The 23,712-nt window shown below is 37.8% G+C and overlaps 1 protein-coding gene, 1 non-coding gene and 1 pseudogene across 12 annotated transcripts in view; 1 reads left to right on the forward strand and 2 right to left on the reverse strand.

The window, feature by feature from the left end:
• Window positions 1-23,712, reverse strand: part of CFAP61 (cilia and flagella associated protein 61) — a 269,668-nt gene that overhangs the window by 238,373 nt on the left and 7,583 nt on the right. For 8 of the 11 annotated variants that reach the window (XM_039874360.1, XM_039874361.1, XM_039874358.1 and 5 more), the window contains exons 2-7: window positions 23,361-23,516; window positions 21,318-21,473; window positions 11,450-11,600; window positions 8,373-8,449; window positions 5,774-5,841; window positions 5,245-5,371 (exon numbers count right to left, since the gene is read on the reverse strand). In XM_039874360.1, the coding sequence (XP_039730294.1) occupies window positions 5,245-5,371; window positions 5,774-5,841; window positions 8,373-8,449; window positions 11,450-11,600; window positions 21,318-21,460 (566 nt within the window). In that variant the 5' untranslated portion in view covers window positions 21,461-21,473; window positions 23,361-23,516. The remainder of the gene's footprint in view (window positions 1-5,244; window positions 5,372-5,773; window positions 5,842-8,372; window positions 8,450-11,449; window positions 11,601-21,317; window positions 21,474-23,360; window positions 23,517-23,712) is intronic. The other 3 variants (XM_039874359.1, XM_039874362.1, XM_039874364.1) reach the window with 3 other exon arrangements.
• Window positions 21,733-21,851, reverse strand: LOC120612001 (5S ribosomal RNA). Its single transcript, XR_005655338.1, has one exon. It is a non-coding gene; the product is annotated as a 5S ribosomal RNA (ribosomal RNA).
• LOC120612128 (uncharacterized) lies at window positions 22,038-22,156 on the forward strand (annotated as a pseudogene).

Below are 23,712 nucleotides of genomic sequence, written 5' to 3' on the forward strand. Positions count from 1 at the left end.
AGGCCATGTAGGCCTTATCTGCTTGAAGGTTACAGTCCATAACACTGAAGTTTTCAAGGGTAAAATGAAGAAAGGAAGGAGTGGGTAAGGTGAAAAGGAGGAAAGGAAGGAGAGCAATTCACAACCACTAGTTACCACAGGGTTACTAGCATCCTGAATGACAAAGGGGCATAGGTGAGTAGATTAGCAAAGATATCACCTTACTAAAAAATGAAATAGGTGATCTTTACATACGCTGCCTCTGTACATGTCATTTTCAGTTTTAAATATAGAGATAGGATAGATAGAATATATATATATATATAATTTTCTATTACATAATGTCTTGCTGAATGTCTACATTGAAAGTACTTAAACTTTAAAATTCCTCAAGAAAATGACAATTCTCAGGATCCAAACCTGGTATAATACGTACACTTTAAGAAAATATGAAGCCTCCCGGTTGATGAATGCATGGAAATTTAGGGAGAGTGGTGTACCTGGAAAGAGCATGGAAACTCTGCCCCTTTACCCATACCTTGCCCCAAACGGCTCTTTCATCTGACTGTTCCTGATCAAGTAAGTAAAAAAAGGTTTAGAAATGTGCCTCCCTCACTTGTAACCCATTCCTCTCTATTCTCTCCCAAAGAATATTCTACTTTGCACATTCATGTTTAATCATCTATCTGGATAATTTCTGAACTGGCAATCATTCTAAGTTCAACTATTTTATTCATTTAAAATGAAACCTGCACTTTTCACGTAGATTGCACTGAAAGTGAAGAAGGAAGCCCCTGTTCCTCCCAAAACCGAAGCCAAAGCAAAGGCTTTGAAGGCAAAAAAAAAAAAATAGTGCTGAAGGGCTTCCTCAGCCATAAAAAAAAGATGCACATGTCACCCACCTTCCAATGGCCCAAGACACTATGGCTCTGAAGGCAACCCAAATATCCTCAGAAAAGCACCCCCTGGAGAAACAATCTTGACCACTATGCTATCATCAAGTTTCCCCTGACTACTGAGTCAGCCATGAGGAAGATAGAAGACAACAATACACTTGTGTTCATTGTGGATGTCAAGGCCAATAAGCACCAGATCAAACAGGCTGTGAAGAAGCTGTATGACACTGACGTGGCCAAAGTCAACACCCTGATCAGGCCTGATGGAGAGAAGAAGGCATATGTTCAGCTGGCTCCTGACTATGATGCTTTGGATGTCGCCAACAAAATTGGGATCATCTAAACTGAGTCCAGCTGGCTAATTCTAAACATAAAAGTTTTTCACTATAAAAAAAGGAACCTGTAAAATGGCACTCAAACCCACAAATATTTAGATAAATGCAAATTAAAACAAAATACTGTTTTGACCTAACTGATTGGAAACAGTTTTTAATAACTGAAAACATAAAGCACTGGTGAGGGTGTAAGAAAACAAGACTCTATTGATTGGATATAAATTGACATAATTATTCTGGTTGGATAATTATTCAGCGACAATTTTTAAATCTTTGTATTTAATGCACTACGGAAAAAAATAGCATACATACTTGAAGATATACGTATAAGGCTGTTTGCCATAGTATTATTTATTGTAGAAAAAAATGAGGACAAATTTCCACAAATAAGGAATAATTAAAAGAATTATATTAAAGCCACATGATGATATACCATGCAGCTACTAAAAAGGATAAAATCAATCTGGAAAGATGATGAGCTGCTATATTAAGTGAAATATATAATTTAAAAAATGGTCATGACTATATATATTGAGAAAAAGAATACAGACATATATTTGCACATATGTGTATAGTTATCTACTCATATAGAAGAATAAAATAATTTTTACTTTAAATTTTTTTCTGATTTGAAAATATAATTCATTTTATTAAACAAAGCTATCCCTCAAATTAGTTAGCAAATGACAGAAAAAAATGAGAGATTTTTAAATGAAATGAAGACTAAAGTATAGCAATTTTTCGATTACTTAGAAAATCCTAAACAATTCATTTATGGAAATTTCTCAAAACATAAAAAAATAAACTGCCTACTCATGAATACTTTTACAACAAAACTTCTTTAAAGAATTAATTTCCTGAAAGGCGGGAGGGCTTATTTACCGGTACTGAAACTAACAAGAGAAACTTCATAAATCAGGAAGATTTGAAAGGTGTGAGAGAATCAATTAAAAATGTTATTTCACTCACAAAATTCCTTTCCTTCAGAATATGTTTAGCTTCTATTAGTATCATGATTAAAAGGGTTTTATAAAGAGAGAATTATAATGTGAGTATTTAGCTATGAATAAGAAGAAAGTAAAGAAAAATAATTTTCTATGAGGAACTTTCTTTTGTTCTAAAGCAAGTGAATACTCTGTATCTGAACTTATTCTACTTATTCTACTCCTTGATAATCTTTTTTTAGACACATGTTGTCTGGATCTCAGAATGCAAAGTAAACGCTCTATATGAAGAGTAAAAATGAAATTGCTTTACATTGTTTGCATAATGTTCAACATCTGTCTCCCTCTCTTTGCTTTCCTTCATCACTAAACATCTCTAAAGAGTAGTGAGTATTACCTTGCCTTAACTTCCTTACCTCTCATTTATTCAGCTCACTAAAATTTGATTACCAATATCCAACTCTAATCTTCAAGGAAAGACAAGACCAGACCCCAAACCAAGTGACCAGCAGTAGGGGCGCTGGTGACTGAGTGGCCAAGACTAGCATAGAGGAGCCAAAGGGATGAGCTTGGAAGAAAGCTGAGGCCCAGATCTTTGAGAAGGCAGAGTTCAGAGCCATGAGAGCAAGAGAAGAGGAGGAGAAGCAAATCAAGATTGGTGGGGTTAGGGCTGGAGTCTGGGGGAGAGGCTAGTATCAGGGCAGGCAGCCACTCTGCCTCTCACCCAAAGTTCAGCTGACCTTTCTTTAATAGATATAGGATTATTCAAGTTATTAATTTTTTAAATGAGTTTGGTAGCTTGTATTTTTCAAGAATTTGGTCCATTTTATCTAAACAGTTGACTAGAGTTGTAGTATTCTCTATCCTTTTAATGTCTGTAGGATTTGTAGTGCTATCACCTCTTTCGTATTGGTGATTTGTCTTCTCTTTCTTTTTTTCTTGGTCAGTTTGGCTACACATTCATCAGTTGTATTCATTTCATCAGGGTCTTTTTAAATTTCCAAATCCAATTACCTCTTTTTTTGTACTCAAATTATTTGATTTCCAGGCATCGTTAGCCTGGTGATAGACATTCCAGGTGCTTTCCTGCCTCTATTCCTTTGCTCATTCTACCTCTCTGATTCATCCTTCTTGACCAGATTCAGAGGCTACTTTCTCTGTGAAGACTTTTTTCTTTTAAATTATTTTTTATTGCTTAAAAATAATACCATACACTAATATGTATAATACCATATACTAAAATACATAGATATTTAGAATACAGTTTGATGAGTTTTGTGAACTGTATACACCCCAATTAATATACAGAACATTGTCATCACCCCAGAATTCCATCATGTCCCTCCCAGTCTCACTCTTCCCTCTACCAGAGGCAACCACTGATCTGCTTTCTATCTCTACAAATTAATCTTCTCTGTTTTATACATCATAAAAGTTGGATCAACAGTATTTCTTTCTATGTCTGTCTTCTTTCACTTGGCATACATTTCCTAAGATTGATCCATGCTATTGTGTAATAAGTACTTCATTCAATCTCACTGCTGAGTAGTATCCATTGTATGAATATGCCACAGTTTGTAAATGTAAACATTTACCTGTTTATAGACATTTAGATTTTTTGGAGGGCGGGGGGCCAGGGGAAGAGGGAGAGGGAGGGGAGGGGAGGGGAAGAAGATTTAATTTCTTTGGCACTTACATGTTACTGGAAGTGTGTAAAGTACTTGACTTCCATCAGCTCATCCAATCATTGCAACAATCCCCTGCAGTCAACAGTATGCTTATAGCCACTAACAGAGAGGAAACTGAGGCCTGCAGATGCCAGTTCCTTTTTTAAGTTAATCCATCTGGTTAGTAGCAGAACCAAGATTAGAATCTACATCTACCTGATGTCGTTATTACAAATTCTTAACAATTATTCCCTAATACTACATGTCTCATAAATAGTAGGCTCTCAGTTTTTAAAATTTAAATTCAGTACTTTCTAAAGAAATCCAGCACTCATCAAATACAGCAATGGTTGACCTAAGAATAAATTGTACAATTTATTCTTCACTGAAAAGGCCAAGCAACAACTCCTATGAAATGATTTCATATACATTTTTATTTCAAAATAGCCATTCTATTTTGCTCACAACTTAGTGAGCCAAAAATCTGGGGGGACTCAGCTGGCAGTCCTGGTCTCTTACGTGGCTGCAGTCTGGTGTTGGTTGAGCTGCAGATATAGGGGGTCTTTCCTTGGTTGGACATCCACAATGGTTTACCTACATGACTGTCAGTCAGTGCTGTCAGCAGGAATCCCACTGGGGCTGTCAATCCCAGTGCCAACATGTGGCCTCTCCAGCATGGTGGTCTCAGGGCAGTCAGACTTCTTCCCCTCATTTTCTCTGGAGCAAAGAGTCCCAAGAGAACCAAGCAGAGCTTTCTCACCTCACAAATCACAAACCGTCCCTTCTACCATGCTGTGTGGGCTGAAAAAGTCACAATCCACCATAATAAAGAGGGGACGCAGACTCTATTGATGAAAGGAGTAGCAAGGTCACATTGTAGAAGAGCTTGCCAGATGGAAGACAATATTGTGGCCATCTTTGATAAATATAGTCTGTCATAGCCATCTCCTTAAGACTGCTCAACTTCAGGGCATGTCATGTGGGCCATTGATGGTAAAGACCTTCAACTTGGAAAACTCCTCTTTGTGGTTAATAGAATCCTCATCCGCTGAATGTCAGAAAATAGGTAGGCTTTGCTGGGAAAACTAAATAGGCAAATTCATTTTTAAGTTGGTTTTGTTTGAAAGTTGGTTCACTTAATGTGGGACTAAGGACTGTGTGTTTTCAGAAACCTCTAAGTTGTAAATGCACAACTTTCCCAGCCACATAGTACGAAATAAGTTTCATCAGATATTTAGTCCCACAAATTATGTCATCAAGGGGAACTCTAAACATCTCCAAATTAAGTAATGCTTATGGGTATTAGAAAACAATTTAATCTGAGCTATAACCACTTACAGTAAGAACTGGCCATTTAAAAACTCTTTATAAGGTAACTGTCAGGGTAAAGCTTAGGTAATAAAAGGCACTGCTCCAACCTTACCTGGCTCTACGAATATGCAGCTGAGGGTAATGGCTGTGTCTGTGACATATATGCACAGCAAAGTCTTCGTCATATGTCAGATTTGGAATGTTCCCCACTTGGTCAAACACGGTTATAAGAGTAGAGCCTAAATCATACAGAGAAATGTGGTCTCATTTTACCGAGGAATAATTTTAGAACTTCAGAATAAAATGCAGTTTCCATTCTAAATTGTGTTTTGTTATAATCAAATAGGAACACTATACATTTTAGACCTGGAGACCATTCTTATTTTCCATTCCCAAAAACATGAATTTTTAAGCATGAATTTCCTATATTAGTAATTGGTGCATGTTTCGATGCACCATATTATTCAGGATGCTTCTGCAGTCTGTCATGTTAATAAACATTTCTAAAGATAAGAGTAAGGAAAACTATTTTTAGAAATATCCAGGTCTGTGGCTTTTTACTTTTTAAGCATGAATTTTGTTTTAAGCATGAATTTCCTATATTAGTAACTGGGGACAGGAGGTAGTTGAGTAGACTTTACCTAGGCTCATGTAGGATGGCACTATGAGAAAGATGAAGTGCAGTTCTGGCACTGCCTTAAACACGTTTCTGGAAAGGGAAAGAGAGAGTAGGATAAGTGTTAATAACAAAGCAATCCCATTAGCTGGCACCAGATTGAGACAAAAGCCTTCACTAAAAAACAGGTGTTGATACATCCACATGCTCTCCTTTGTTTCTTGGTTGTAAAGACAAAAACATCTTCAAGGCAATTTATTTTTCTTCTCTACTTTTCGTTGGATTCTAAACAGCCCCTTTTCTATCTGTTCCATGGAGGTAGAGAGAATAAAGGGTGCCATGTTCTTGCAGCACACCAGATTTCTGCTAATATTAACCTTTGACCTGGCATCTGGATGGTCTGGTGTGATATTACAAAGTGACTTGAAAGCTGAGGCCATCACCCCAAATGTCTGTACAGGTTGTCAGAGATGCATCGCCATCACCCAGTAGCCCCACTGATCATATTTCGATGCACCATATTATTCGGGATGCTTCTACAGTCTGTCATGTTAATAACATTTCTAAAGATAAGAGTGAGGAAAATTATTTTTAGAAATATCCAAGCTTGTGGCTCTTTACTTTTCCACTACTTCCCCCCAAATCCATTTTTTAAATGACTGCACTATCTGTTAGCCTCGAACAATAGCAATTAAAGGTGTGTGCTGAAGGGAGTATTAACTCAAAGAAATAGATTGTTTTCTTTCAGAAATATCACTGCTATTCAAAGTAAATACTTTATATAACCATAATTATAAGCAAATTTAACATTTAACACCTCAAAGAATTTCATGTCCTTTAAAAATATTTTAACCCATTTCTCATTTAGAAAAAGAAGTGCAGCTCACTGCCAGCATTAATTCAATTTTATATAAACATGCTTTTTGAGACTGAAGCAATATCTCTTGTTTTCAATGTGAAAATAAAATATAAAAACAGTTCTTGCAGTTACTTCTAAACAGAACTTGTCTCTAATCATAATGTAACAGAAATGATAATCAGTATTTAACAATTTTTTTGTGTGGTAAATTTCAAAGCACAGAACACCACAAAGTGGAACATCAATTTCCGCACAAAAATATCACATTTCTCTCTGCGTTTTCTTGCCATCCTTGTCATTGCGCGAGCAGCAAACTTTGCAGTGACCAGTTGAATTCTGTTTCCCTGATGTTGGTGGTATTCTCCTGGGGAAATATCTTCCAAATAGGTGAAGAGGTATGACATCATCAGAGCACAGATGACCTCGAAGACATTGCTGCCCTGGCTTGTGATGCTTTTGCAATATTCTTTCAATCAACATTAGTCAGGTTTAAATGGCTGATCGTGTGCTCAGGATTGTCCTTCTTGAACAGGATGTAGGAGTTCAGCAGTAAATGTTTAGAAGGTGGCAAAATAATTTCTTATACCAAAACCTGTGCCTTCTGCGCTAAGTTGGATAAGAAGTGAGCATCTGGTCAGCCAAGTCCACTGCTCCCATATTCTTGTTATAATCCACAATGACACATGGCTTCTTAGTTTTCTTTGTATTTCTGTTGTCTATTTCACAGTATCATTGTGTAATGCCGATAACATTGTCACCTCCTTCTTGTGATACCATTTCAGTGCCATAAATTCACCACAGAATCTGGCTACAGTCATCTCCTTTGCAATCTTTTTTATCAGATCATTTGGCATTTGTTTTCTGTTCAAATGAGCTATCCCAACTGTATCAGTCCTGTTTCAATGTAATTCTCTGAAAAGAATGGGAGATGTATGGCAAACTTTGGTGGTAAGGTTGGAGCTGTAATCGTGAGCTATCTCGGGGTAAATGCTGCAGCCACAAGCACCACTGGCAAATATTCTCAGGACAAACGGGAAATGGGTTAAAACTATAGTCAGCCCTCCATATCCACAGGTTCAGCATTCGTAGATTCAACCAACCAAAGATCGAAAATATTTTTTAAAAATCTTACGTTGTTGCTGATGTGTACTATGTAGTTAGATCTACAATGGTTGTGTCTGTATTGAACACGTACAGACTTTTTTTCTTGTCATTATTTGCTAAACAATACAGTACAACTATTTCCATAGCATTTACATTGTATTAGGTAGTATAAGTAATCCTACGGATGATTTAAAGCAGGGGACCCCAACCCTCATGGGCCACAAACTAGTAGTGGTCCATGGCCTGTTAGGAACTAAGTCATACAGCAGAAGGTAAGCAGTGGATGAGTGAGTGAAACTTCATCTGTATTTGCAGCCGCTCCCCAGCACTAGCATCACCGCTTCAGCTCTACCTCATATCATCAGGCATTAGATTCTCATATGAGCACTGGTTCCTAGTGCCAAAAAGGTTGAGGACTGCTGATTTAAAGTATATGGGAGAATGTGTGTAGGTTATATGCCTATACAATGCCATTATATGTAGAGACTTGAGCATAGCAGATTTTGGTACCTGAGGTGGTCCCGGAACCAATCCCCCTCAAATACCAAGGGACAACTGTATCCACATGGTCTCTCTCGTGTTATTTTGGCATTAATGCGTCTTATCTACAGTATTGCTGCCAGCCCCCCAAGTCGCCGTCTGCAAGATTCCAGCCACTCACCGAATAATCTCTTTGCAGCAGCCAACAGAATACTCATCCACGGCCACAAAGATGTGCATGAACAATGTGTTCAGAGGCTGCAGAAGCAAAGAGAACACAACTAAAGACCGAGTCATCATTCGGAATATGTTACAACAGGGTGGGAGGTGAGAGAAGGGTTTTGGGGGCAGCCACAAACACAGACCTGCACTGTGTTTGTGTCTAAAGTAATGAGACACCTAGGCAATGTTTGAGCTTTCTCACTGACTCTATTCACTGCCTGACTCTGTTCACAACAGTCTATCCTTCTAGCTCAGAATTGTTCAAGGAAACACAGATCATAAATGAGTCCAGTGCGTCCAGCCCTTCTTCCTGCCCTCACAAATGGGCTGTGGGCAGAGAAGCGCCTTCAGGAGAGTGAAATCGATTATTAACTCAGTAGCCTTGTCCTCAGGGGTGTCTATGCCAAGTGAAAGACAATCACCCTTTCCCTGGGGCTCTTGAGTCAGCAGCTGCCACTCTATTCAAGTGACACGAGGGAAGGAGTCTCTTATGAATTTGAAAAATGGAAGGCAGATGCTACGTTATGAATCCAATGGCTTGTTTTGTTCAACATTCCCAGAGTCAGAATCAAATATTACTCTTGGGATCCAGAAAATCTGGGAGCTAAAAACTCAAAGTAGCAAGATTCTAATATGACTTTCAGGTTAAATCTTTCAAGTTTTTAAAGAGCTTTGTCCTGTTAACTTCTGAATACTTTTTAAGGGGCTTAAATAATGAGTAGTAGTTCTATATATCCACACATCAGTCTGCTCAATTCATTACCCCTGTGTTTATGGACAAATCTTCAAATTTTAGAGATAATGCAAATGTGAGGCGGTTGACTACTGAGGGAAGCGTTTGCACCTAGATCAGGACAACAGAAGGATTGTCCGTGTTTCTTGTTTTCTGAGCAATTTTATAGATAGCCTTAGATTACCATCTGCACATCCATGTGCCTTGGTTTCCCCACCTGTTGGATGGTACATGCCTTAGAAACACTCAGAAAGAGCATCTATTAGGCATAAAATGGCAAGAGAACCATCATGAGTTTGGTTCATGAGTGAAAACTCCCAAAAGGCAAAAACAACAGAAACCCCAAAGTCCAGACAACAACAGCAACAACGACACCAGTGTAAGTGCTTTTCAAGTATTAAGTTATCTGAATCCTATAACAACCTTACTTAACATCTCCTTTACATAGCAAACAGGACTAGCTTAGGAGTACATGGTTTATTACTTGGTAGATTGCTCTCCCAAATTCTCTCTTCCATCAAAAATTTATATTTAAAGATTTATTCTTTAGCTTTAAGATAAAAATTATTACTTCAGTTGCAAATACCACTAGGATAGGTAATAATATATTAAGTCTAAGGCTGTATATCAATGCTGTCCAATAGAAAAATACTATGAGCCACAAATGCAAGCCACATGTAATTTTAAATTTTCTACTAAACATATAAAAAAAAGAGTAAAGATAAACAGGTGAAATCAATTTTTAATAGATTTTATTTAACTTAGTATATTCAAATTATTATTTGAACAAGTAATTAATATAAAAATTAATAAGATGTTTTACATTATTTTTTTCTACTAATATTTGAAATTGATTGTGTATATTTACAGCACATCTCAGTCAAGGCTAGCTGCATTTGATGTGCTCAATAGCTACTTATGGCTGGTGGCTACCATACTGAACAGCCAACCTCTATACTACTGTAGGAAGTAGTTTAAAAAGAAATAATCTTGAGAACAAGAAAAAGAACAAAGAAGAAAGAATTTATGAAAAATGGTATTAATTCATAATTTTCAAAAAGGTAAAGTCATGATCGTAATGCAAATATAAAATGAACACATGTCAGAGATTTATTCAACCCATCTATTAATGACACGACCAGTGAAATCATAAAAATGAGTCACTGCACTGCAGAAGCCGACTACATTAGATAATTTAATGAGGGAATGTTAGAAGAAGATTGATGATTATGATAAGAAATAGTTAATGTCCTACTGGGCCATAAACTGTAACCTTTGAGATTAACTCTTCCACCAGATAGAAATTATTTACATCTCAAATGGATAAAAATCTACAAGTTAATCACTGTTCCTACAGAACTGTAAAATAGCCCAGTCAACAGAAAGTCAATCAAAGGTATAGCATTGACTGACAGAATCTTTCTGGACTGTTTCCAAGTCTGAGAAAGGTAACTGGGTATACAGGGTAGTGAGGTAGAGAAGAGCATAGAGAACAAGGGGAAGGTATCATCTAGCTGAATAAGTGCTGGATAATGTGCCGGGTATGAATGTGTGTGCATGTGTGCGTGCATGTACACTTGCATGTGTGGTAAATGAACTCACTCATTCACTCAGTTGACATTCTCCAGGGTTCTAGGGGCATGATGTTGAATTCCACTGACAAGCAAGTACGCTGCCCACAGTCAACAGTCTCTGGCTCTCCACAGAAACTAGAGCCAGATGCTGACCTGGCTCTGGTAGGCCAAGGGCAGAAAGAGCTCAGAAATGGCACCAGCTACCAAGGCCCAACTCCTTGGGAACTGCTGACCTGGCTCCTATTAACCAACAGATTGTCATGAACCCACAGCTAGAAGACTTCAAAACCAGAGTCTACAAAGGCATTTTGAAAGTTATAGAGTGTGAAATGAATCTGAGGCTCTGTTGTCATTATTACAGGGGCAAATATATAGGTGGCAGGTGCCCTCTCCACATATCAAATACTTTGAATATTGACGCTCGCATCACAGTGTGGAGACTTGAAAAGAAGGTATTCTGACACTCCCACTGATTCCTTGCTCCCAGTCCTCATCAACAGTATGACCTGGGCCTTGCCAGCAGCTGTCTGATTTGGCTATTACTTATTGTTTCCTGCTCTCAGATCCACTTTTCCTCCCTACTAGCTAACTTCATTTGTCATGATGTCATATACTTTCTGTTGTGAGTTTTGAACTGCTTAGTTCAAAACTGAAAAGACATAAATGTAAGTATAGGACTTCCCTTCAAAATTCAGACTATTCTAATAGGCATTGTGCATGATTGCTTACTGTGCATGGGATTTCATTGTCAAGCTCCAGGAACACGGACACCCAGTCATCCTGCTTGGCCACATTCCAGTTGGGATAGTCCAGGAAAGTGGCCTGAGCCATGATCTCCTCCTTGTCATTGCAGAGAGTAATGGCAAGGTTTGCCTTCTCCCTGTGGAAATGATTAAAATTGGACACATGAATAAGATTACTGAGCAACCACTCAGCAACCACTGCATAAGGTATGATCACCATTGAAAGAGGCGGAAATAATGTTAGAGCAAACTCTGGGAACAGACCTTTCAGGACATCTGGTACTACCAACTGAATTTTTATTAAAAATTACATTTCATTAGAAAGGCATTATAATTATGATATGAAGTGTTCAATACCCTTTCCTTGGAGATTGTCTAGGAAAATTGTTTGACTGTAAAGTTTTCCCTGTCTTCTCCATGTGGCCAATACCACTGTAACTATAAAAATAAAGATATAACATTTAAAACCAAAACTCCTTGTGCCAGTATCAAGTCAAATCACCTTAAATACCACGAGAGGTATGGGCATCTTTGGGAAACATTGTGCTAGGGATGCTGATTTCAGGACCAACAGCCACTGTCTCCTCTCATAGGAAGTCACATCCCACAGCCACAAGGGATACCTCCAAGGGGACACTAGGCCCAAGGGCCCTACCTAAGCACTGGCTTACCATGAAAAAAAAAAAAGGCAGCAGACTACTCTCAGGTTTCAAGAATACAGTATTCATACAAAGAACTTACTAGCAAGAGGAGACAGCCTCCCCCCGCACCCCTACCCCCGACCTCTTTGGTCTGATTCACTGAAGCCCTGCCCCTCATTCCACTCGTGCAGTGGCTCCCTCCAGTTCCTGGTCTTCTGGGCTCCCCTGCTCCAGGACCTACAACTTCATACTGAGAGTACTCATTCTAATTTGGATGAGAAAATGCCCAAGGCACAGGACCCCTTACATGTCAACAATGACGATGGCTGTGGTGAAGGAAGTGGGCAAGAGCTGGAACAGGGCAAGTGCCACCCCCTCAGGGAAGCAAGGGAAATGTGTTCCTGGAATCCCAATTTGAACTTGAAATACATTTATCCATGGGAACCTATGATACTGGTTGGGTTCTATAGTACAATTAGAACAGTACTATACCCCACAGACTTATAGATTAAATAGGTTTTTGTGGGTTAACCTGGGAAGCCAGCCATGAATAACTTTATTTCAATGGGAAAATGCATTAATTTCCAAATGGCTGACTGCAAAAATTAACTTTTATAGCAGTATCCTTTTGTATGTATAATTTCCACTTCTTATTACCTCTTAGCCAGTAGATCCTCTACAGGACAGATAAAAATCATTATGGGAGCAAAGAAGGGAGAGGAGAAAAAAGGCAGAGGGAGAAGGTATGTTTTTAAAGCTGGTTTAAAACTATTCTTTATAATAAGCCAAATCCTAACCAAAAGAGCCTTATTAAATACACACACACACACACACACACGTATATATTTCACTCAAAATATGTTAAAGCTCGAAGATACTATCCACCAATAGAAACCAGAGTTCTTTCCATTAGGAACAATGTCTTACTTATCCAATTGGTTTAGGGAATTTTCCAAGTTCAGCCCAAACTCATTTAATTTAACTGTACTTGATGGAAATCTTGGTGAAACAGTGTCCCCATTTGCTGCTTTGTTAAGCAGCATGAATGATACAGAACTCTACGTCCAGCAAACACTATCATGAGAATCAAAGTCATCACGGTTCCCATTCCCACAACTAACTGTGGCATCTGCACTCAACGTGGCTGATTCTTTTGGCCCTTTCCCCACTCATTCATTATGCCTGATCTGCTCATTTTCTACCTTAAAATTTAGCAGGGTTTTTAGGTGAAGTAAGTTTTATTCACTCTTCTATCTGTGACAATGCCAGCAGTCAATAAAATGAAACTGAATAAACTAGAAAAGAAAACACCAGTTTTAGAAATATCTGTAAAACAGGTCTTTAAGCCTCGAGGTTGGCCCAGTGTGGGGATGGGAAGTTACCTAATATGAAAAATGAAGACTCCATGCATGGGCTGAGTAGTAGCTGTTTTGGGAGCTCCAGGAAATAAATGAAAATGTAAATTTACTTTTATTTCTGAAAATATGCTGGCTTCTGAGGTAGTTCGCAACCTTCATTATAAAGATCCCATTTTAAAATTAAAAAAACTCTCACTACTCTCCTCCCACATGACGTTATATTTTTCATATCTGCCAAATCAGAAAATACAAAAACACATTAAACAAAGGTACTCGCACAGCTACTTACAGACACAGCTGGGTTATGAAGCTCACCTTCAGAAACAATTGGCTGTCAGTAATTTTCGAGTATTTAGTATGTAGAGAATTTGAAAAAACACATTTGTGGAAACTTTGGGGAGAAAAAAGCTGTAGAAAGGCCTCCATTGTAATCCCACACCTACGCTGCATTCCATGCTCTGAATACTCCTTAAGAGAATGGGCCTTGGAGAATGAAGAAGAACTGGTGATCACATGGATAGCCCAATCATCTGCTCTCCTGCTCAGGCTGTCACACACTTCACCCCAGGAAGGACAAGTCAGAACTGCACATTTGCTAACAAGGTGAGGGCTTATAAATTATTTACACAAGGAAATTCAATGTCATGGTAAAGATTCAAAAAGACTCCTAAAAGTATACATTGAAAGGTCCCCACCCCCACCCAATGCTATTGAACCCCTGCCACTCACTTGCCCATCGCTGAGGTGTTTACACCTCACTTTTGCAAAATGTGCTGCAGCTTGTTTTCTTTCAATGATATAGTTGGAAGAGAATTCCATTGCACTCATAAAGTAGTGCCTCATCTTGTTCTATTGATGCCCAGCTGCTGAGAAGGGAAAGGAAGGAGAGTAATAGAAAATCTCATCTCTGTCCAACTCTAGTCTTTGCCAGAGGGAAGAGAAAACTATGAGCATCTCCCAGGAACTAGGTACTGCACTGTATGCAACAATAATTTTCACTGTCCCACTAATCCTGTAAATTAGTTACAGTTGTCCATTTCACAGATAAGGCTTAGGGGGGTTAAGTGACTTATTCGGTCACATGACTAGTAGTGAATTCATTCATTAATGCAATAAACATTTATTGAACACCTACCAAGTACTAAGTGTTATTCTAGGCTCTGGGGAAATAGCAGGGAACAGACAAAAATCCCACCCCCCTCATGCAGCTGACATTCTAGTAGATGGAGGCAGACATATTTTGAAAAAATGAATATCAGGTGATGGCAAGTGCAATTGAGAAAAATAAGGGAGAGGATATACCGTGTGTGTGTGTGTGTGTGTGTACACCGTGTGCACAGTGCACTCCAGGAGAAGGCAGCATTTGAGCTGTGATGGAGAGGCACGATGTACCTGAAGTATTCCAGAAAAAATAAAAGAAGTCAGTATAGCTCAAGAGAGATGAAGTCAGAAAGGAAAAAGGTGGACTGCACACCAGATCATGCCAGGGAGATGGCAAACCAATGCAGGGTTTTGCAGAAGCATGGAAGGATCCAATGTGTTTGAATAGTGACGCTCTGGCTATTGTGGGATGGGGTATGGGCAAAGGTTGACATCAGGTGGAAGCAGAGAGACCACTTAGGGGGCTGTTGTAATTAATACTCAAGCAAGAATGCTAGTGCCTTGGACCTAAAGGGGGAGCTGATAGCCTTTGCTGTTATGGGATGTGAAAGACAGCTAAGATAACACCAAGATTTTTGTCCAAGCAAGGGGACGGACAAAGTTGCTGGAGTTACTGAGATGGGAAAGTGTGGGCAGAGTAGTTTGGAGGCAGGTGATGATCATGCTAGATGTGAAGTATCTACTAGGTATATAAGGGTGACATCTACCAGGAAGCTGGATAAATTTATTTGGAATCTAGGATAGTCTGTCATTAATGTTAGATGCTATTTCACATTTAAGTCATAAATTCACCCAGAATTCATTTTTTTTTTGTATGACATGAGTTCAGTTATTACATTTATTCTCTTTTCCATAAGGATAACACCATTTTTAATGGTACATCCTTTCTCCCCTGGCCTCATCACCATGCTGGTTTGTCATCAGCACATTTTCAAGTACATGTAGGTCTGTTTCTGGGGTCTCTATCCTGGTCCATCAGTCTTTTGTCAATTCCATGGCCATTACTGCACTGTCCTAATTACTATACCTACAATGAGTCTTTAGTTGGGCAAGTCTCCTCAACTTTTCTTCTTTTAGATTGTTCTGGCCCTTTTGCTCTCCCATATAAATTTATCCTTATATTATCAACTTCAACAAATAATCCTGTTAGGATTTTGCTTAGGGGGAGAATTGACTTCTTTAGGATGTCCAAGAATGTGGTGTACCTCTGCATTTATTTAGGTCTTCCTTAATGTCTTTCGATAAAGTTCGATAGTTTACCCCAAATCCAGCTTGGAGCTATTGTCAGTTTTACACTTACATATTTTATATTAATTGCTGTGAGTGTAAATAGTGTCTTCTTTTAAAATGATTTCTAAGCATTCAATGCTAGTCTATAAAAATGCAATTGTCTTTTTGTTTAATGACTTAGTAGTCAGACTTTAAACTTATGTATTAATTCTAATGATTTGTTTACATATTCCTTCTGATTTTCTATATAGAGAATATATCATCTGCAAAAAATAAGTTTTATTTCTTTCTTTTGAATCCTAACACTTTTTATTTTTTCTTTCTTACTGCAAAGCTATGATCTCCAGTTTAATTGAGAACAACGTTGTGATAACAGGCATCCTCACCCTTGTAGTAAAAGGAATTCTTTTAATATTTTATCATTATTTGTGATGTTTGTTAAAGGTTTTTATAGATGCCTTTAGCAGATAATGGGGGTTGCCTTATATTCTTATTTTGTTAAGTTATATAAGAATCGATGTTAAATTTTATCAAATGTTTTTCTCTATTGAGATTACCTAATTTTTCTCCTTTAATCTGTGAATGTGGTGAATTAGATTAATCTATTAATCTAATGGGATCAATTCAACTTGATCATGGTATATTATCTTTTTAGTATATTTCTAAAATAATTTCCTAATGTTTTGTGTAGAATTTTTGCATTTATATTTATGAACAAGATTGGGTGTGATTTTCACTTCTCATTCTGTTAGATTGGCTGTTAACCTTCCTTTCTTGTTTGTCCTTATGTGATTTTGGGATTAGTATTATGCTAGCCTCATAAAGTAAGTTAAGGAGTGTTCTCTGTCTTTGTCTCCAGGAAGTTTCATTCAGTTGGGACATACCTAATTCTCAAATGTTTGGTACGGCTGACTTGTAAAGGCATTTGTGTCTCCTATTTTATGAGTGGGAGAATTTAAAATTACCAATTCAATTTCTTGAATGAGTTTAAGTTGACTTTAGGAAACTATATTTTCTAAAAATTTATCCTTTTCATCTACATTTTCAAATTTGTGGCATAAAATTTTTTATGTAGGTATAAATCCAGTCCCTTCAAAATCCCTTCAAAATCCAAAAAGCCTTGAAAACCAGAACTTTATCTTAAACTTAACTTGGCAGCAAAATCAGACTTAGAGTGGCATGCGGTTATTCTACAGCCTTTATCCCATTTAGAAAATATTCCTGCATTTTTACCACAGAAATATTAAAGTATGTGATTATGGGGACCCACTCCAGCCCTTGCTGGTAGAATTAGATAATATTTGATAACTCATGGAATTTTTTAAATTCTATATTCTGAACAACTACTCCTAAGGGATTTGTTAAATTCTATATTCTGAACAACTACTCCTAAGGGATTTGTTTAAGGGTCTATGGATCTATATGGATCTATAATACCCTTTTACTACCTGCTTAAACTGCAACATATTAGTTATATTTTTTTCACACCAAATTTCCAATTTGACAATCTTTCTTTTTTTCCTGACTAATCTTTTAATCTTGACTAAAAGTTTATCTTATTTTTAGCCTTTTTAAGAACCAACTTTAGGCTTTGTTAGTTCTTAATGAATGTTTTATCATTGATATTTGTTCTCATCCTTTATTTCCTTCATTGTGTTTTCTGAGTTGATTTGAATATCCTTTTCCTTAGAAATAAATTCAAAACATTAATCTTAGGCCTTTCTTCCATCTTACTGGAAGCATTTAAGATTATAAGCTTCCTCTATGACCTGCTGTTTGTTCATCTATTTCTACATATCAAACTACTCCAAATCTAGTGGATGCTCCCTTCACGCTTTATTTGCTCATGATTCTGTGGGTTAGAAATTAAAGCAAGGGTGCTCACTTCGGCAGCACATCTACTAAAATTAGAAAGAAATTCAGGCAGGGTACAGCAGAGGTGTCTGCTGGGCTTGAACCTCCAAGATGGTTTCTTTGCTCACACGCCTTGTACCTCAGTGAGGGTGGCTCAAGTGCCTAGAGGCTGCTAACAGCTGACCTGGGGCTTTGCTTCTTGCCATGGACTGGGATTCTCAATTTTCCTCCATGTGGTCTCTCTAGCAGAATAGCCAGACTTTCTACCTAGTGTTGCAAGCCTTCCAAGAACACAAAATTGAATGCTGCCAGGGAGGCCCGGAACTAGGGTGAGGCAGATCTAAGTATGTTTCTTCTTCAGGTCCTTTGGGAAGTGAAGGTACTGGAGGGTCTGCAGCATCCTAACATTGTAGGCTATCACACTGCTTGGACAGAGCATGTTCCTGTGGCTGGGATGCAAGCTAAGCAGTTTCAGATAGAGCTGAAAGTTTGGCAGACTTTGGCCCATGGGCCAAATCTGGCCTGCCACTGTTTCTGTGTATCCCATAAGCTGAGATTTTTATTTTTTACATTTTTAAATAGTTAAAAAGAATCAAAAGAAGGATATTCTGTGAAAATTATACAAACTTTAGCATTTCACAGTCAATAAGTACAGTTTATAAGAACACAGTCTCAATCATATGTATGGTCTATGACTATTATTACAATAGCAGAGCTGGTTTTTGGCTGGGATCTCAGCTGAAGCTGTCAAATGAAGCACCTGCATGTGGCCAGGTGACTGGAATATTTAACAATATTGCATTTGGGTTCTGAGAGGGAGCATTCCAAGAGATCCAGTGGAAGTTGCGAGACTTTTTATGATCTAGACTTGAAGTCAGAGAGTCTCACTTCTGCTGGTTTCTATTGGTTACACAGGGCCAGCCCTGACTCACTGTGAGAATGGGTGACACGAGGGCATAAACAGAGGATATATATAGTTCATGGGAGGAAGAGCACCTTTGTGTATTAACTACCACACCCTCCTCCTGAATAATATCTTAAGTGTACTTTCATGAAAATCATCTGCATCCCAATTTATATACTATTTTGTCCTATATTTTATCTAAGTTATTTATATCTTATAACTTATTTATATTTAATATCTATATTAAATTATTGTTATTGCCCTATATGAACAAATTAGATTTACCCACATATTTGCTTTTTGGTTTACTTTCCTTCTTGTATCTTGGGCTTTCCAGCTGAAATATTCTTCCTTCTGCCTATGGTATGAGGCATTTCCTTCATTCAGAGTCCATTGGTAAACTAACCCAGTTTTCGCTGCTCTGAAATGCATTTATTTTCCCCTAGGTATTGAAAAATTGTTTCACTGGGTATATCATTCTAGGTTGATGTTATTTTCTCTCCAATATTGAAGACAGTACATTATCTTCTGGCTACCATTGGTGGTAGTGAGAAATAATCTATTGTTCTAAACTTTAGTTCTTTGCAGGTAATTTGTTTTTTTTCTCTTATTTTTCAGATCTTCTCTTTAGCTTTGTTTTACTGTTTTATTATGAAGTGCTTAGCTGTGGATTTCTCTGTATTTCTTTCCTGTTTGGGATTCATTGAGTTTTCTGGATCAAAGAATTGATGTTTTCCAACAATTCTGAAAAGTTCTCAGCTATTATTATACTTTCAAATATTGACTGTTCCATGTCCTAGTATCTCCTTTTAGAAAGAAGTCCAGTAGTCTTAATTGCTAAACATCCTACTCACATTTTTTGGGTCTCTCTCTTTGTACTGAATTCTAGATAATTAATTGGTATTGATCATCTACCGCACTACTTATGTCTTCAACTATGTCTATTATGATGTTTGACTCATCCATTGGGCTTTTAATTTCAACCATATTTTCATTTCTCGATGGTCTATTTGACTCTCTTCAAACCTCATTATTCATTTATATGATCTTTTAAAACATCTTTTCACTTCAGACATAGTAAGCAGTTATATTTTTTGTCTGAGGTATATCTGAAGGCTTTGGGAGTGATTCTGCTGGAGATTTTTGTTGTTGGCTCTAATGGTACATGTTTCCTTGTATATTTGTGACTTTTTACTATGAGCTTATACTTTCACTGTATTATTTAGCCTGAGTTGAAGCTTCATCCCTTTGGAGTTGATCTATATTTATTTCAGCCAGTCTCCTGGACACACTAACTTGAAATCATTTTAATCAAATTCTCCACTTTATTTTCTTTTTTTCAGTCTATCGGTAAACTCATTTTTTGTCTGAAAATGCATTCATTATTTGGGAAGTTTTGAAGCTTTTGGGGACCACAGAGATAATTAATCTGGACCTCAAATCAACACATGCTTATGAATTCTTGGGGGAGGCTTCAATCCACTCTGAGGCTTAAACAGGCTAGTTTGCTTATTGTGCACTTTTATCTAGTGGGCTTGTCTCATTCATCCTTAAAATAAATAACCTAGTATCATACAAAAGAGTCTGATACTTCTCTCCTTAAATGAAGGAAGTATTTCTCTTCTGTTCTTTGCAAAATTGTCAAAACAGAAGCATGAGGTTTCTAGAATGTAGCAAAAATATTTAAGGAGAAAATAGTATTGGTCCCTGCTGTTAATACTCCTTAAGTTTTTGATTTCATTCTGATAATGCTCTCTGCTCAGTCCTTAACTCTACGTGTGTGTGTGTGTGTGTGTGTGTGTGTGTGTGTGTGTGTGTGTGTATCAATATGTTGTTTCAATCCGGAGAACATCATTAAGGTATTTAATGCATCATAATGCCAAAAAAATGAAATCATTTCATTGGTATACACATTTTAAAGCATTTAATACATATTGCACACGGCTCTCCAACAAAACTGTGCCAATTTACAACACACTCATCAGTGTGCTGATCAGAAGCTACAAATTTTAATATCTTAGGCTGGTTTATTTTAAACATTTTAATTGTATTTAATATGAAGCTTCGTGAAATCCAAAATACTGAACTATCTCTTATCTTTTTCAATAAAAATGAGGAACAAATTATAGAATATTTATATGCTGATGTCCAAGAAACAAAACAGAGTGATAAAGAGATTATTTTAAGAAAAAAAATCTATGCATATTTTGAAGTTTAGAAGAACATTTTAATGACAGTGGGTGAGAGCATGTACAGGCTTTGTCATTTATTAACTACTTGACCTTGGCAGGCCTTCATTTTCTCATCTTTGAAATGAACATGATAGTGGCTACCTCAGAGAAGTGTCAGAGTATTAAATAAGATGATGTTGATAAAGCACAGAATCTGACAAAAAATAAATTATTAAAATTGGTAGCTAATAGTACTAACTTGGCCCAAATGACTCTACTAGTGGGTGGGGCAGGTGAGATTTGAATATGTTTGCCTGAATGCAAAACCCATGAGTAACCCCTCCAATTTGCATGTTGCTACAGAACTTAGAGATTGGTTGTTCCCAAAGATAACCTGCTTAGTAGGGCAGATTTTCTTGCTGTCCATTTCCTCGCAATAAGCCCCACAAGACCAAAGGAGCAGGGGAGCGGAGTCCCTTCTTGATGTGTGATAAAACTGGTAAACATTCTTGAGCTTACTTAGCTACATACTTACAGAAGATAGATGATGTTAAGTCTCCCAAACAGCTTCTGGGTAAATTTTCTAATGAGGTTTTTGATACAATAAATATCCTGTGATTCTGTTCGTCGGCAATGAACTACTTCTACCTTTCCTCTTGGAGAAGTTAGTATTGACATTTTTTATCCTGTCCTAAAGAGAGAGAAAACAGTCCACTGTTAATCTGAGATGACAAGTCAGTCCAGTTACAGTACTTACAAAATTGGACATTAATTAAATTTCTGTCAAAGTGAACATGGTATTAAAGTGTTGGTGGTACACATTTTCCCCTGGGGTTAGACTATGATGACTGCCACCACAAACCAGTTGACATGTTTCTCTCCAAGAGAATGATATTTCTGAGAATTGGCCTGTCTATAAATTTCTGCAACTGTATTTTTTTTTTTTTTAATGCCTACAGCACCTGGTCTTCCTAGGTGGTCTCCCATCCGAGTACTAACCAGGCCCGACCCTGCTTAGCTTCCGAGATCAGACAGGATCGGGCTTGTTCAGGGTGGCATGGCCGTAGACCTGCAACTGCATTCTTTATTTCCAATGATGCTGCTTCAAAGTATTCTAACAGTAGGATTAAAAAACATTGAAAGGAATTTACTGATTCAGGGTCCTCTTGTATTTAACTGACCACCAAGGCATGTGGCTAAGAGTTACAGGGGAAATACTGACAGTTGCTGCCCATGTTCCAAATAGAGTTCCCCAGTCTATGGCCATGCCACCCTGAACAAGCCCAATCCCATCTGATCTTGGAAGCTAAGCAGGGTCGGGCCTGGTTAGTACTTGGATGGGAGACCACCTAGGAAGACAAGGCACTGCAGGTATAAAAAAATAAAAAATAAGGGACTGTAAACTGACAAGGTCCTTGTAATCTGTGAGGTCAACCAAGGGTTGCCTCGCCTAAAAAAAAAAATATATATATATATATATATATATATATATATATATATACACATATATATATACATACGTATATATATATAGTGTTCTCCAAACTACTAGAGTCCTGAAAGGCCACAGTCCTAAGAGATATTTTGTGACAAAAAACGTTTGTGGTCAAATAAGTGTAGGAACTGCTGCTTGCGATGGCATTCCTGAGGAGCTATCGTGCCCATTAAAGTCTTTGAGAAGATCCATAAGAAAGTACCTGCTTTCTTTGTATAATCAGCCTTTCCCACTCCCTTTCTGAGGAGAATCTCTAATTACAGAGACAGGGTAGAGTTAATGTTTCAGAAAGACACTTTGGGGAATGCTGTTAACAGAAACAGTAGGCCACAAAATGATTCAATCTTTCTCTCAATGTCTCAGTCTCTCTTTCTCTTTCCTTTCCTTCTTTCCTCTCTCATCTTTCCCTCCCTCCCTTCTATTCTCCTTTCCCTTTTTCTAGGGAAAAATATATTATGTACTAGCTAGTGAGCTCAAAAATAGGCAATTTTTCACCTAGGTATTTCTGACTCTAAGAACAATATGAAACATTTCTAATACTCTGGAAGGATGCCTCCTAGCACCACCTTCCCCTAGGTCAATTTGCGCCTCCAAAAGTAACCACTATTCTGACTTCTATGTCACAGATGATCTTTGCCAATTTTTGAACATCATATAAATGGAATTATACAGTATAGCAGTTTCTTTCAAAACACAACATATCTTTTAGCTTGTTGTTGTAGTTGTTTAGATATATCCTTGCATAATTTTCATGTTGCCAAAGTACCGAAAAACATGAGACCACAGGGGCCTGACACATCACTACACTGAGCTCCTTCATCAGATGAGAAAACTGAGGGCTATGAGGTGAGGTGAGTTGACTCAGAATACACATTTGGTCAGAAACAGAACCTTAGGCCTTCCCTTCCAGCCCAGGCCCTGCCACTCCCATCTATTTTAAGTGACATGTAGGCTGGCTCTGTGGATAAGAAGTCCTCTGTCCTCACTGTCCACTGGTGTTCAGATTAACTGCAGTTCAACTGCTTTTAACCATAAACCTTCAGAGGTTAAGGGTAGAGGTGCAGAATAATGCAGGGGACTTACAAAGGTGGCTGATGGCAGCCAGAAATCTCATCTAGCGGACTTTGTCTTGAAGTCACACCACCCTCAATTTTGCCGGCTTACGAAGGGGTTTCATCAGCATGCTCAAAGCAAACTCAGCTCTGGGAAATGGTCCTACATTCTCCAGGCTCACAGAAACTGAAAGAACAAGTTCAAAATGCCAGTTTATTCATTTACAAAGAGAAAGTCAATAGTGGGGCACTCCAGATATTTTGTAGCCCACAGTTAACAAACAAGTCATGTAGGCTAAATATAAGTCTGACTTCCTCTCCTTAACAAGGTAGAAGAGAACCACTTCTCTACCTCTCATGTACTATGTGGCCACTGTCAGATG

This window comes from Pteropus medius, unplaced genomic scaffold (genome assembly GCF_902729225.1).
Source record: "Pteropus medius unplaced genomic scaffold, Ma_sr-lr_union100, whole genome shotgun sequence".
NCBI classification, from domain to species: Eukaryota; Metazoa; Chordata; class Mammalia; order Chiroptera; family Pteropodidae; genus Pteropus; species Pteropus medius.